The sequence below is a fragment of the Bos indicus genome, chromosome X (genome assembly GCF_029378745.1).
Source record: "Bos indicus isolate NIAB-ARS_2022 breed Sahiwal x Tharparkar chromosome X, NIAB-ARS_B.indTharparkar_mat_pri_1.0, whole genome shotgun sequence".
Taxonomy (NCBI): domain Eukaryota; kingdom Metazoa; phylum Chordata; class Mammalia; order Artiodactyla; family Bovidae; genus Bos; species Bos indicus.
In genome coordinates, this window is record NC_091789.1 from 103,713,282 (window position 1) to 103,728,685 (window position 15,404).

General features: G+C 38.4%; 1 protein-coding gene across 2 annotated transcripts in view; it reads left to right on the plus strand.

Annotated features, from left to right (window-relative positions):
* MTMR8 (myotubularin related protein 8) overlaps window positions 1-15,404 on the plus strand; it is a 287,800-nt gene that overhangs the window by 91,841 nt on the left and 180,555 nt on the right. For both annotated transcript variants that reach the window (XM_070783785.1, XM_070783784.1), the window contains exons 7-10: window positions 4,458-4,590; window positions 5,867-5,976; window positions 13,171-13,296; window positions 14,152-14,201. In XM_070783785.1, coding sequence (XP_070639886.1) covers window positions 4,458-4,590; window positions 5,867-5,976; window positions 13,171-13,296; window positions 14,152-14,201 — 419 coding nt within the window. The remainder of the gene's footprint in view (window positions 1-4,457; window positions 4,591-5,866; window positions 5,977-13,170; window positions 13,297-14,151; window positions 14,202-15,404) is intronic.

Sequence of the window (15,404 nt, forward strand, 5' to 3'; positions counted from 1 at the left end):
AAAAGGTCTTTTTGTCTCTCCTTGCTATTCTTTGGAACTCTGTGTTTAGTTGGATGTGCCTTTCCCTTTCTCCCTTGCTTTTCACTTCTCTTCTTTCTTCAGCTATTTGTAGAGCCTTCTCAGATAACCACTTTGCTTTCTTGGTTTTCTTTTTCTTTGGGATAGTTTTATTCACTGCCTCCTGTACAGTATTATAGACCTCTGTCCATAGTTCTTTAGGTACACTGTTTACTAGATCTAATCCCTTGAATCTATTCATCACCTCCACTCCATAAGCATAGCGGGTGTGATTTAAGTCATACCTGGCTGGCCTGTTGCTTTCCCCCTCTTCCTTTAATTTAAGCCTGAATTTTGCTATGAGAAGCTGATGATCTAAGCCACAGTCAGCTCCAGTACTTGTTTTTGCTCACTGTGTACAGCTTTTCCATCTTCAGCTACAAAGAATATAATCAGCTTGATTTCAGTATTGACCATTTGGTTATGTCCATGTGTAAAGTCATATCTTGTGTTGTTGAAAGAGGGTGTTTGCTATGACCAGTGCATTCTCTTTTCATAATTCAGTTAATCTTGCCATGCTTCATTTTGTTATCCAAGGTCAAACTTGCCTGTTACTCCAGGCATCTCTTGATTTCCTACTTTTGGATTCCAATCCCCAGTAATGAATAGAACATCTTTTTTTTTGGTGTTAGTTCTAGGAGGTCTTCTAGGTCTTGATAGAACTATTCAACTTAAGCTTCTTCAGCATCGGTGGTGGGGGCATAGACTTGAATTACTGTGATGTTGAATGACTTGTCTTGGAAACAAACTGAGATCATTCTGTCATTTTTGAGGTTGCCCCCAAGTACTGTATTTCAGACTCTTTTGTTGACTTTGAGGGCTACTCCATTTCTTCTATGGGATTCTTGCTCACAGTAATAGATACAGTGTTCATCTGAGTTAAATTTGCCCATTCCCATCCATTTTAGTTCACTGATTCCTAAGATGTTGATGTCCATTACTTCATGGCAGGTAGAAGGGGAAAAGGTGGAAGCAGTGACAAGTTTCCTTTTCTTGGGGTCTAAAATCCCTGTGAATGGTCACTGCAGCCATGAAATCAGAAGACGATTGCTTCTTGGCAGAAAGGTGATGACAAACCTAGACAGTGTGTTAAAAAGCAGAGACATCACTCTGTCAATAAATGTCCGTATAGTCAAGGCTATGATCTTCCTAGTGGTCAGGTACAGGTGTGAGAGCTAGACCCTAAAGAAGGCAGAGTGCCAAAGAATTTATGCCTCCGAACTGTGGTGCTGTAGAAGACTCCTGCGAGTCTCTTGGCCAGCAAGGTGATCAAACCAGTCAATCTTGACGGAAATCAACCCTGAATACTCATTGGAAGGACTGATACTGAAGCTTAAGCTCCAGTGTTTTGATCACCTGATGCAAGCAGCCAACTCATTGGAAAAGCTTTTGATGCTGGGAAGGATTGAAGGCAGAAGGATAAGAGGGTGTCAGAGGATGAGATGGCTGGATGGCATCGCCGATGCAATGGGCATGAACTTAGGCAAACTGTGGGAGATAGTGAGGAATAGGGAGGCCTGACATAGCAAAGAGTGGGACACAACTGGGCAACTGAACAACAACAACCATCCTTCACTTTTTCAGAAGTTTGCTGTCTTACTTCAACTAAAACTGCATTTGACATTCAGGGATTAGAAAGAGTTTCATCAAATCTGTGTCTTTCACCATTATTAATCTTAAAATGGTAAAGAGAGGTACCAAGCTTTTTTAAAAAAAACTAAAGAATTGGTGCCCTTTGTCCAAATGAAAGATCAAAAAGTCCATCTTTTTTTTAAGTGTATTTTTTTTTTCATAAAAAAATTTTTCAATGCCATTCTCCCAAATCTTCCCACCCTCTCCCGCTCCCACAGAGTCCATAAGACTGTTCTATACATCAGTGTCTCTTTTGCTGTCTCGTATACAGGGTTATCGTTACCATCTTTCTAAATTCCATATATATGCGTTAGTATACTGTATTGGTGTTTTTCCTTCTGGCTTACTTCACTCTGTATAATAGGCTCCAGTTTCATCAGAGACACGTGTACCCCAATGTTCATCGCAGCACTGTTTATAATAGCCAGGACATGGAAGCAACCTAGATGTCCATCAGCAGATGAATGGATAAGAAAGCTGTGGTACATATACACAATGGAGTATTACTCAGCCATTAAAAATAATACATTTGAATCAGTTTTAAGTGTATTTTATTTATTTATCTTGCTGTACCAAATCTTAGTTGTGGCATGTGGGACCTTCGACCTTTGTTGATACATGCGGAATCTTTAGTGTGTGTGTGTGTGCGTTTGTGTGTATGCTCAGTCATGTCCGACTCTTTGTGACCCCCTGGACTGTAGCCTGTCAGGCTCCTCAGTCCATAGGATTTTCCAGGCAAGAATACTGAAGTGGGTTGCCATTTCCTTCTCCAGGAATCGTTAGTTGTGGCATGCAAATTATTAGTTGTGGCATGTGGAATCTAGTTCCTTGACCTGGGATTGAATCTGGGCCCCCTGCTTTGGGAGCATGGAGTCTTAGCCACTGGAACACCAAGGGAGTTCCTCAAAAGTCCTTTTTAGTAGGTCAATTTTTCCTCTCTCAAAGAATGTACAAATATCTAGCAATATTCCTCTTCTGGATGGCTAGATCAATACTTATTAGAAACTGTATTGTGGTGAAAAAGTTCCATCCTTACGAGTTGATCAAATCTGGGTTCAGACCTTGCCTTCAGCTTTTATCCATATGATTCTTGTTGAAATTGGTTCACCACTCTGAACTCATCTTCTTATGGGGATAATAAAAGTACCCATCTTTAGTGGCTCTTGTTGAGGATTAAATGAGATAATATATGCGAAGGATCTAGCACAGTATCTAGTATACACATACTGGGGGCTCAGCAAATATTATATATTCTTTCCTACTTGAACATTAGGCTGCTTATATGTAGCAGTTTCTCAGATATGCCAGACCTATTCCCAGAGACTGTGTAGTGGTATGATATAGCTAGCTATCTGTAGTAGCTGGCCTTTCTGCTGCTGCCCAAACTTGGGTAGGGACTGCTATAATTATTGTTTAATTTGTGGATGCATCCATCAATCATAATAAACTTTCTTGTTACTAGGTGGTTGTTGCTTACACCTCCTGAGGTGTCCCTTTGATGTTTGTCATTAATTTAATGAAAGCTCAGTGACATTGTATGATAAGAAATCAGAATTATCATCATTTTCCCCTTTAACAAATATCTTGCATTCTAAGTAGAATATGTTAACTTGTAGATTTTTTTTCCTGCATGTGTTAATGTGAATAGTTTGTGTTTTTGAGGTTTCAATGGCATTCTTAAATTTTTATTACTACAGAAACTACACGCTATCCATATACATGCTCCTCCTACCTTCTGAAATGCACAGTAATGGGAGATTAGAAAATAGGCCCAGACAACATTAGTAAAATGGTCATCATTATAGAAGGTATTTTGGCTCCTTTCTAGTTTTTTGATTAATGTCTCCTCTCTGCAAGTCTCGGAGAAGGCAATGGCAACCCACTCCAGTACTCTTGCCTGGAAAATCCCACGGACGGAGGAGCCTGGTAGGCTGCAGTCCATGGGGTTGCTAAAAGTCAGACATGACTGAGTGACTTCACTTTCACTTTTCACTTTCATGCATTGGAGAAGGAAATAGCAACCCACTCCAGTGTTCTTGCCTGGAGAATCCCAGGGATCGGGGGGCCTGGTGGGCTGCCCTCTATGGGGTCGCACAGAGTCGGACACGACTGAAGTGACTTAGCAGCTCTGCAAGTCTCATTTACTCTCTACCCCACCCAACATTCTTCATATGACCTACAAGTGTTCTGATTATAACAGCTGAATATAGTGTTAAAATGGCCCTTGGTAGCTCCATTTCAATTTTATCAATGAGTGAAAGTCATGTATCTCATGAAGTCATGTTTTAGACATTTTTCTACAGTAGTTCTTTATAATTAACTGGCCCTGAAGTTCTTAGACTTCTTTCTAGAGCTTCTCAGTTATAAATACTTTTGAACTTCTCAATTATAAAGACTTTTTTCTCAATATAAAGCCCTTTCAGGTGAGAAAATGTTTGTTTGTAATAGGAAACTCAAAATTATTATTTTAGTTCTTCAGATCGGACATCCTCATAGCTGCCATATCCTTCAATCAATCTCTTAAGCTGGGTTTTAATAATAAAATAAAAATACTAAATCTCCTTATCTTTCCCTTTACTATTCTGTTACTTAAAATACCTTGTCTAAATGCCAATGAAATTCTCTTCATTCCAGAATGTGCTATATCTGATCTGACTTCTTTTTAAATGGGTAAGATTTAAAACTGTTTACAATGAAGCATTGAGATTGACAAACCATGTTCTTTCATCATCTGCTCTATCTGCTCTCTTATGTTCTCAATATTACAGTTAAATGCCTTGGCCAACCGAGCAGCTGGGAAGGGGTATGAAAATGAAGACAACTATGCCAACATTCGCTTCAGGTTCATGAGCATTGAGAACATCCATGTGATGCGGAGCAGCCTGCAGAAACTCTTGGAAGGTACAGGGATTTCACCTGGGATAGGCCAGAGTCTAAAGAGATCGCATAATTATGTAAGGAAAAAGTATGTCTGATTTTGGGGTAAAATATAAAAGCAACCAGCAGAGCAGAATCAATAGGTGATAACATTTTTGACTGTAATGTGAATCCAGTTTGTATAGATAGTACTGAATTATAGCAGTGTTGGTCTGACAAAGGAACTACAGTGTTTAGTTTCATAACTCTGTGGAGTCCATCTGGGAAATAATGTATCTGTATACAATTATAGAGATTGCTATGTAGAGGTGGGTAGATCAACACAAATATAAGTGAATTTGGGATTTATTTCATCTTCCTCATTTAATCTGCTGTAAAGAGTCAGTCCAGTTTCATCACTGTGCTGATAAAGGGGGTGAATTTAGACTTCAAAGCTGCTATCAAGCAATTTGGGTCATCTGTCATAGCTGCAAAATAATTGGTATCAGAATGGGGGCAAGGTGAGATCAGGGCCTCACAGGACTCTTGAGTCTAGAACATTTCTCCCAAAGCCACTATCCAGGATTCCATGATGTGATATGTCATCTCAGGCACACATTAGGGAAAACCTGCCTTCCTTAAGTGAACTCCCTGTTCTTCCTCTTCTCAATTTTTTACTTATACTGTCTGCCAGGACCTCTCCTTCACATGACTCTTATCAGATCTTGTCTCCTCAGTCTGCAGCCCTTTTAGGGTATTAGGATTCCTCTTCCTTAGGTCTCTTCCTCCTTTCTTTTTTGTCCCAGAATATTATACAGTAGGAGAAGAGAACCTTTTGCAGATTTTTTTGAGGCAAAAGATTTCCCAGTGCAAAATGCATGAAAATTAACATAATTTTTCAACTGTTGAGACACCACAGAACTGCAAGGGAGTAGGTGGTGATGTGGAAGTAGAGACAGATGTTAAGGGCTACAGAGTTAGGATGAGTAGGAGGAGTTAGAATGGGAATCAGATGTGTTTTCTAATAGCAGGAGATGTGAGTATTTTTCTATGGATACTATCTTCTGTCTCTCTTCTTTAGAGATTTCTGTGGTCTTGGGGGTGATTCTATGGACTTGAGAAAGCAAACCCAAACTAGGAGATATGGTAGACTCTAGCTCCAGTACTGTCCCTGATTCACTGTGTGATTTCCAACTAATTATTTAACCTTTCTGTGCCTCAGCTTCCTCATTTACGAAATGGGAATCCACTTTGTCTCCTTTCTTGTTGAATAAACTGAGGTAATTGTGAATTTCAATTTCTGCTTCCTTTTCTACCTTAGTTTGTGAATTGAAAACTCCAACAATGAGTGAATTTCTTAGCGGCCTGGAGAGCTCAGGGTGGTTGAGACACATTAAAGCTATTATGGATGCTGGAATTTTCATTGCAAAGGTAATAATCAGGACTTTTAAGAACTTGCACTGACTTAATTATGGGATCTCTTAAAGTAGCAGTGTATCATGGAAAGAATATAAGAAAAAGACACCTGATTTCTAGATTTAGGTCTACCACTAATTTAATGTGTGCCCTTGGCAAATCTCTTTCCTTCTCTAAGTTTCATCCTCTGTAAAGCAAGGTGGTTAGACTAGAATCTAATGACATAACTTTTTTGGGGGGGGGGGTACTGAACTCTTTGACAATATCATTGACCCTCTCCCCTGGAAAAATGCACATATAGCTATGCATACAGAATATAGGCCTTAATTTCAGAGAGTATACAGTATATCCCTGGTTAAAAACTTAAATAATATCTTAAATAATAACTTAAATAATATCTCATGGTCCTTCCAACTCAAATACTCTGATGTATTTTTGTGTTGATTCTAAGGTACCAAGTGGAAGTAAGACTGGGTATAAAATAAATGCAGTTGGTTTCTATGGGTTTTCAGAGCTCTGAGTATAAAGCTGACCTTTCTGATGTTTTTGTATAGGTCTGCCTCTGAATACAGTCTAAGTAGACTTCATCACTCATTTATGCTGAGTCACTTACTTTCTGACTTTCAGAACCCTGGCTTCTGTATCATTTATTAGGTGATGTTAAAAAAAGAAGAAATTTGGAGTGTACGTTTTCTCATTTTGAAATTTTGTTTATATATTCCTACATGAGAACTTCCTCTCTTCACCCCACCCCAGTGATTTGTTAGAAGTGAAGAAAAGGAGAGAATCACTTTCACCACTCTTTTGCCATTTTCTCAGTTGAAGATGAGATTTATAGCCTCTGCCTTAAAAGGTTTTTAAAAGAATGTGTGTATTTAACTATCTTAAATATCTAGCCCTAATATTTTTCAATTTCCTAGTCTTATTGCTTACATTTTTCATTATAATATATTATTAGTGCTTACTGTGTGACCCCCGCCCAGGTCATTTCAAACCCATTATTCTAGCCGCTTACTGTGTGACCCCCACCCAGGTCATTTCAAACCCATTATTCTAGCCATTCTTTATACTATTCCTTTTTTGCATGTACTATACTCATACATTTGTATTTCCTTTCTGAAACTGACTTCATGAGACCAAAGAGAGTGAGAATGGAGAAGAGGAATAGATTTGGTAGATAGTACAACCTCATAAACATTTGTGATTTAAAATGAATGGGTGAAAAAAAATAGGCTTGCATTTGTACAGTTATCCTGTGTTTCCCATCTCCATAACACCTATATATCCCCAGCTTGAAAAAGTCAGCCTTGAATTTTCTCTCTTCCCCTCTGTCTGGTAATTGCCTCATCCTGTCAGCTATCCTCAAGTGTTTCTCAAATCTATCCTTTCTTTCCAGCCTCTGCCTTAAGTACTATAATAACTTTCTGACTGGTTTACTTGTCCCTAATAGTTGCTCCCCAGTTTGGCCACCAAATTGATTCTAAAGTCATCTTTCTTGAGAAAATATGATAATGTCACTTTAAACTCAAAATCCTGCAATGACTCCCCATTGCCCATAAGACCCTGGCAATCATGAAATCTTGTTCTCAAAAACACTATAGTATCCCTCCCTCTCTCTTTGTCTCTCGTTATCTTTATTTATGTTTCTCATTATAAAAGTTATACATGTACATTGTAGAAGTAAACAATTCTAAGTATATAACATAAAATGTATATATTCCCTGTAGTTTGCCCCCACAACATATACATCACTATTAATAGTTTAATGTATGCCTCTAGATCAGCACTATTTGAACTTCCTGTGTTGATGGCTTCCCTTTTGGCCCAGAAGATAAAGAATCTGCCTGCATAGCAGGAGACCTGTGTTCAATCCCTGGGTTGAGAAGATCCCCTGGAGCAGGAAATGGCAACCCACTCCAGTATTCTTGCCTGGAATATTCCATGGAAAGAGGAGCCTGGAGTCATAAAGAGTAGGACATGACTGAGTGAGAGGGTGCTTCCCAATTCATGTGATGTTGGAAATGTTCTGGATCTGTACTAATACAATAGCCACTAGCCACATGTGGGAGTTGTATACTTGAAATGTGGCTAGTGAGAGTAAGGAATTTAAAATTTTATTCAATTTTGATCAGTTTAAATTTAAATAGCCACTTGCGGCTAGTGACTACCATATGGCACAGTACAGGTCTAGATTTTCAGCATATATAATTATATATAGGGCTTCTCTGATATCTCACTTGGTAAAGAATTATAACACTATATATATTATTGTTACTACTTTGTAAAAGTAAGATTATGTTGTGCATATTTTTCTGCAACTAACTTTTTATACTTAATATATGATAAATATTTTCTAGGTCAGTTCAATCAGTACTACCTCATTTTTTTTCAGTGACTATATAATATTCCATTAAGTGAATATTTTAATTTCATTTATTAGGTGATGTTAATAAAAGAATTTGGAGTGTACATTTTCTCATTTTGAAATTTTGTTTATATATTCCTACATGAGAACATGCTCTCTTCACCGCACCCCTATTATTTGGTAGAAGTGAAGAAAGGAGAGAATCACTTTTCACCTCTCTTCTGCCATTTTCTCAGTTGGAGATGAGATTTATAGCCTCTGGCTTAAAATATTGGTCCCTGTTAATAGACAATTCAGTTATTCACATTTTTTACAAATGCAGACATTGTTGCATCAAATAGCCTTGAACATATTTCTTTATATGTGTTGGCATTCTTAAAAGTGGATTTTCATTTGAAGAGTATGAATATTTCAGTCTTTACTAGATGTGGCCAAATTGTCCTTCAACTAGGTTACACCAGTTTCCATTCCCACCAACAATGCCTCTTTCTCTACATAGCCAGCAATGGTTATCATCAGTCTTTTTAATTTTCCTCATTTGATAAGTGATGCATTTTATGTCCTGTTTTGATTTGCACTTCTTTAATTATTAGTGAAATTGAACATCTTTTCCTGTCTACCAGTGACTTTTCACTCCATGTCGAGCTCTAAGGAAAGAGTGTAGCTGCTACTATTAGGCCTCTGATACTACCTGAAGTATTTGGTTAACTGGGAAGTTTAAAAGGTTGAGAACTTTTTTCCAGATTTCTGTAACTCTTGTCTTGCAACCTAACTATTTTTCTAGGAATATCATTTTTTTTTTTGTACCGTCTATTACAGAGGTTACTCATTTTCCCACACCCCTGAACCTCACAGTCCATGGCAGGTTCAATACTCCCCTTGCTTTTTACAAAGCTCTTTCCTCCTTTTAGGTCTGTTTCAATTAGCTATGCTACTCTATACCTCTCCTGCTGCTGCTGCTGCTGCTGCTGTGTTGGTTCAGTCATGTCCGAGTCTGTGCGAGCCCATAGATGGCAGCTCACCAGGCTCCCCCGTCCCTGACACTTCTCCAGGCAAGAACACTGGAGTGGGTTGGCATTTCCTTCTCCAACGCATGAAAGTGAAAAGTGAAAGTGAAGTCGCTCAGTCGTGTCCGACTCTTCGCGACCCCATGGACTGCAGCCTACCAGGCTCCTCCATCCATGGGATTTTCCAGGCAAGAGTACTGGAGTGGGGTGCCATTGCCTTCTCCGATACCTCTCCTAGTGGCTCTCTTTTCTCCTTTAAGTACTTTGGAAACCATTTTAGGTAGGTGACTTCCTTTCCATCCTGATTCTTCCTCTCAATCCTGGGAGATTTGAATGTCCATGTACAAACCTATAAAACACTCAGCACTGATATAGTTCTTTGAACTTTTATACCCCAGTTCTCACACTTTTACTCCAGCTAACCTGGTTTTTCTGTCCCATGAAGACCTCTGCACTTTTAACTCCATTTTTTCCACCTTTTCCTACTTTCTTCCCTATGGAGCCAAGACCTAGTTGTGTAGCACTTCATCCATTCCACCTTGCCTCTTTATCCTTCCATTCTACCTACCCTGATAATCTCATTCATTCTCTGCTTTTATATCCTGACTACTAAACAATGCTACAAAGGAGTAAATCCCATAGCCATGTTAACTGGTATTGAGTTTATGGTGTATAACATTGTTTGGGTCCCAGCCCTGTTCCACCAAGCAAGATATTTCTAATATGTATTTTACTTTCAAGCTGGCTATAGCACTGTTACTTTCCTCTCTATAAGCACATATTCAGACTTGTCTTCATCTTTATAGAAAAATAAAGGTAATCTCTCATCTTCCCACGCAACTATTTTTTCTCCTTCCTTGCTATCTTAGAGGAAATGGTGCCTCATACCTATATTCTTAATTCCATCCCCTCCTTCTTCAAGGAAACTTTTCCCCCTATATTTTCTTTTTCCCACCTCTCTTACATTTTTAACCTTTTCCTTTCACTGGCTTCATCCCTCAGAAATATGCTCGGCACTTTTTTTTTTTTTTTTTGGGCAGGGGGAGCTACACTGGATCTTTGTTGCTGTGAGGATTTTCTCTAGTTGCAGTGAGAGGGGACTACTCTCTAGTTGCAGTGCACAGGCTTCTCATTGTGGTGACTTCTCTTGTGCAGAACAGGCTCTAGGGCACACACACAGGCTTCAGTAGTTGTGAAACACAGGCTTTAATGCCCCACAGCATGTGGAATCTTCCCAGACCAGGGATTGAACCCATGTCCTCTGCATTGACAGGTGGATTCTTAACCACTCGGCCACCAGGGAAGTAAACTTAATACTTTCTTATTCCTAAGAAAAGAATTTTTCTTATCTTCTTATATTTACTGTTCTCTTTCCTCTTGCTTAGAGCTTTCTTGAAAGTAATTGACCTTCCTTATCTACACTTCCTCACATCCCTTCATTTTTCAGTTCACTATAATCCAGTTTCCTTCCATACCATTAGTACTCTTCTTGCTGAGGTCTCTGCTGCTACGGAGAAGGCAATGACACCCCACTCCAGTACTCTTGCCTGGAAAATCCCATGGATGGAGGAGCCTGGTAGGCTGCAGTCCATGAGGTCGCTAAGAGTCAGACATGACTGAGCGACTTCACTTTCACTTTTTACTTTCTTGCTGAGGTCTCAAATGACCCCTAACTTGTCGATTTCAAGGTCACTCTTTAACCTTTGTTCTGTTTTCACCACTCTGCTACATTTGACATTGTTATCCCCATTCTCTTTGAACCATTTTTGTAGTTCTGGCCTTAATCCAACTACTATTTCCCATTTCTTTTTCTACCTTTCAGGCTTTTTCACAAGCTGACTCCTTTAATAGCTCTCTCCTTCCTCTACTTTCCCCTTAAAAGTTACTGCTTTTTAAGGTCTTTCCTTTTCTCACTGTGGTCTCTGCATGGACAGCACCAGTCATGCAGTTTCACTTATGATCTCTACTCATATTGTGGTCACATCTATACTCTGGCTCAGTTTCCTCATTCTCCTAAACTCCAGACCCACATATACAGTTGTCCACTGAATGCCCCATTGAATATCCCCCAACTACCTCAGACTCTCCATGGCCTCAAATTAAATCTTATTTACTCTGAACACTAACTAAAACTTGTTTCTTCCTCTGTGTTTATTGTTCAGGCTAATGGTATTGTCATCCACTTAGTCATTACTAAATGAAACATTTAAGAGTCATTTTTGACTTTTCCCTCTCCTTTATCCCACATCTCTTCTCACACTATGTCCTATTAGATTTTTATTCTTAACATCTCTCTTCTCCTTTTCAGCCCCACTGCTACCACCTTTATTCAGGTGCTTATTACCTTTCACAATTTTGGTGGCTCTTTGACTGATCTTTCTAAATCCAAATTTATGCCCTCTTATTCTCCTTATTGTCACCATAGTGAGTACATCTGATCATGGTACTTCTCTGCTTTTAAAACTCCAGTGACTCCCTATTGCTACCAGATAAAGTGCACACTTGTCAATCTGAACCTTGCCCTCCTGGCCAGACTTGTCTCTCCTCACTCCCTCACTTCTAGTGTAGCCTCAACCACCAAGCTAGTTAATAATTCCTCACCTATGCCATGCCTCCTTGCCTTTGTAAATATTGTCAGATTATGCCCCTTGCCTGGAATATCCATTCCTCCTGGTCTATTGACAAATGTCTATTCATCTGACAAGGCCGACTTTAGTTGTCTCCTCTTCTTTAGTTATTATATGCCTTTGTTGTATCTGATGTTACCTTTCATTGTTTTAGTTATCATTGGTTTATAGTCATTCATTTAAATGTTTGTCTTTTTTGTATCCCCAGTGCACACTATAATGCATCTTGTATAGTCACTCAGTTATTGGCTAGGTGAGTAGATGAATGAATGTGTGAATAAATGCCCTTCTTCCTCACCTGAGAAAATCCTACATTTTCTTCAAGGCTCAAGCTTCCCTGGCTCCTACAAAAGGCTACATTACCCTATAGCATCAGTTTTTCCACTGCATTGTATTTATTTACCTTTGGTAATCCTGAATAGTTTGCTCATTGAAGGCAGAAACTGAGTCTCATCTTTGTATCTCTAATCCTTAGCATATACATGACATAGAGGGATACATAATTAAGTGCTAGAATGATTAAGTGAATGCTCAATAGCTCCCATTGCCAAAATTGCCCAGGTTGAGGAACTGCCCATATTTTTACATCATTTTGATTGTATAGAAACTTACCTAAGACAGGTAAACCTCTCCACGTTAAGTTAAAAGTATTTATATTAGTAAGACTAAATGGCTGAAGATTCCGAAGCAAATTACTATCAGGTCTGGGACTGAGATGCAGAACTGTCTTGTTTTTGAGCATGAATTCTTCCTCTTGCCCACTCCTTGCTATAATAATTGATCCATGTCTTCTTCAGAAGTTTTATAAATGTAGATCTTCTTTTGTTTTTATTTTTACCCATATAATGTGCTGGTTTTGGTTTTCTTTTCCTATTAGGTAAGCTCACCTTCTGTTACATTTCTTTATTTTCTTTTTCATTCCCCATGTGTGCATGCTCAGTTGTGTCTTATTCTTTGCAACCCTATGGACTATATAGCCTATCAGGCTCCTCTGATTCTCCAGGCAATCCTATGGACAGAGAATAGTGGAGTGGGTTTCCATTTCCTTTTCCAGGGTCATTCCTCATATAGGATACCAATATTACGAGAAGAAATTAATGTAGCCCAGTTAAGACCAAGTTCTCTGCTGTATTGATGGTAACCATATATAATTAACCCAGCATGCTATGTAAAAGTTGTTTATGGTACTTTTTGCCTCTTGTCTTTACAGGCAGTGAAGGTAGAAAAGACCAATGTCTTAGTCCATTGTTCTGATGGGTGGGACCGCACAGCACAAGTTTGCTCTGTGGCCAGCATCCTCCTAGATCCATTTTATAGGACATTCAAAGGACTCATGGTAAGAGAGCAGTGATTGGATTTTACCTTGCACAAGTGGGCGATTATGAATAGATCAAATATAACTCTCAACCAACTTGTTTTCTATAAGAAAGAGGTCTACAAAAACAGCTCTCGTTTTGTTTAGCTTCTTTCACTAAAGTATGCATTTACAGTCTACATACTTTCCATTGCACACTCAACATAGTTTCTTACCCATCAGAAGATAAGTTGGATATAATAGGCTGGTTGGTGTAAGGTAAAGGAAAGACTCAAAAAGTTAACAAAGTTTAATGGATGATTGTTAAATAAGCAAACTGATGGGCTCATCATATTCAGTGTCAGCTGTCTTGATGTCAGACTGATGTTTGTTTTCTGGTGCTGAATCCAACACTTCTTACTTTGTCTTTCTATGAAACAGAACTTACAGTAGGAGTTTATCCTCATTTTTCTTTTGGAAATGCTTTATTTTTTTTTAATGGTTGAAATGCATTTATACCAAGATTTGTTCTTGGTACAAACTCAAATACTGCCTTTGGATTCCTGTTTCTTCATAGGTTGAATTTACTATATTTATCAAGATTTCGTTATGACTTATATAGCCTGCCACACATTATGTAAAAGCCAAAAAAAATGTGACACTGAGTACAAATCCAGAATGATTTCTCCTGAGAGCTTTGAAATTTGAAGATAGCCTTTACAGGTCTTTAAAGGAAATCTAAATTACTTATTTATCATGTAGGAAATTAAATTTATGATCATTCAACACAAATTTGTACAAAGTCCACTTCAGCAAAGTGTTTTGATACTTTATCGGTATGATTAATTAATTTTATGATTTTTCTAATGCAAAGTTTTCTTTTTCTATAAAATAAAGATCCTGATAGAGAAGGAATGGATATCCATGGGCCACAAGTTCTCCCAAAGGTAAAAATATCCTCATTTTAAAGGTGGAGGCTAAGGAGAATTCAGTAGGGTGAGATTTATCAAAACCCTGATATATTCTTGTATAAGAAGGAAGAATAAGTTGAACATGGCATAAATCTCTTTTCATCAAAAAACACATATTCCATACATAATGCTAAGGAATTAGGGACACAGGAGTAACTAGGCAATCATATATGCCTTCAAAGTGAAACAAATGATTATATCAAATCATTTAATATTTCAAGGAAGACTAGACATCACAGGCCACAGAGGAAAAAGAGCTTAACTGTGTTTGAAGAACACAAGATAGGCTTCCAGGAATAGGCAATATTTAAGGATGAATTTTAGGGACTGAATAGGAGTTTGCTAGAGAGAACAGTGGGCATTCAGGTAGAGGGAGTAATATCTAATGCAATGCAACTTTTAATCTTTTATAAGAAAAAAAAAAGGCATTTGCACATTTCTGTTCTTTGGTAAGAGGTGGCTGCAAGGACTTATATTTATTTAGTGATCTAGTACTGTTATAAGCCAAACAGCCTCACTGAGACTTTGTGTGTTAAGAGAATAACAAATATTTATCAAATACCTAACAATATGCTGTAAACTATGTGAGACACTGAGCTGATAACAAAGGCACATAAAATATGAGTTTTACCCTCAAGGAGGTTGCTATTCAAGTCTTATTATCCCACATTGGTGTGTATACATTAAATTTCTTTTGATTACTACTCTCTAGCTATTTGGGTCCATCCATTTGTTCTTCTTTTGTCAACAAACTTTGGTCCAGGCAATATGCCAGGTTTTGAGGGTACTGTATTAGACCAGATGTGTTTGCTGTCCCTTCTTCTATAGAAAATAAAATCAGTGATGACAGTATAGTATGATACGGGCTTTCCAGGTAGCGCTAGTGGTAAAGGACCTGCTGGACAATGCAGGAGATGTAAAAGATAAGGTTTAGGTCCTGGGTTGGGAAGATCTCCTGGAGGAGGGGATTGCAACCACTCCAATATTCTTGCCTGGAGAATCCCATGGACAGAGGAGCCTAGTGAGCTACAGTTCATATGGTCACAAAGAGTCAGACATGACTGAAGTGACTTAACACACACACATAGTATAACTGCTACAAGGGAACCTTACCCATGCTGGGCAAAGGAAAATTCCTAGAACTGGTGGTATTTTAGAACATTAAGAAGATGAGGTTGA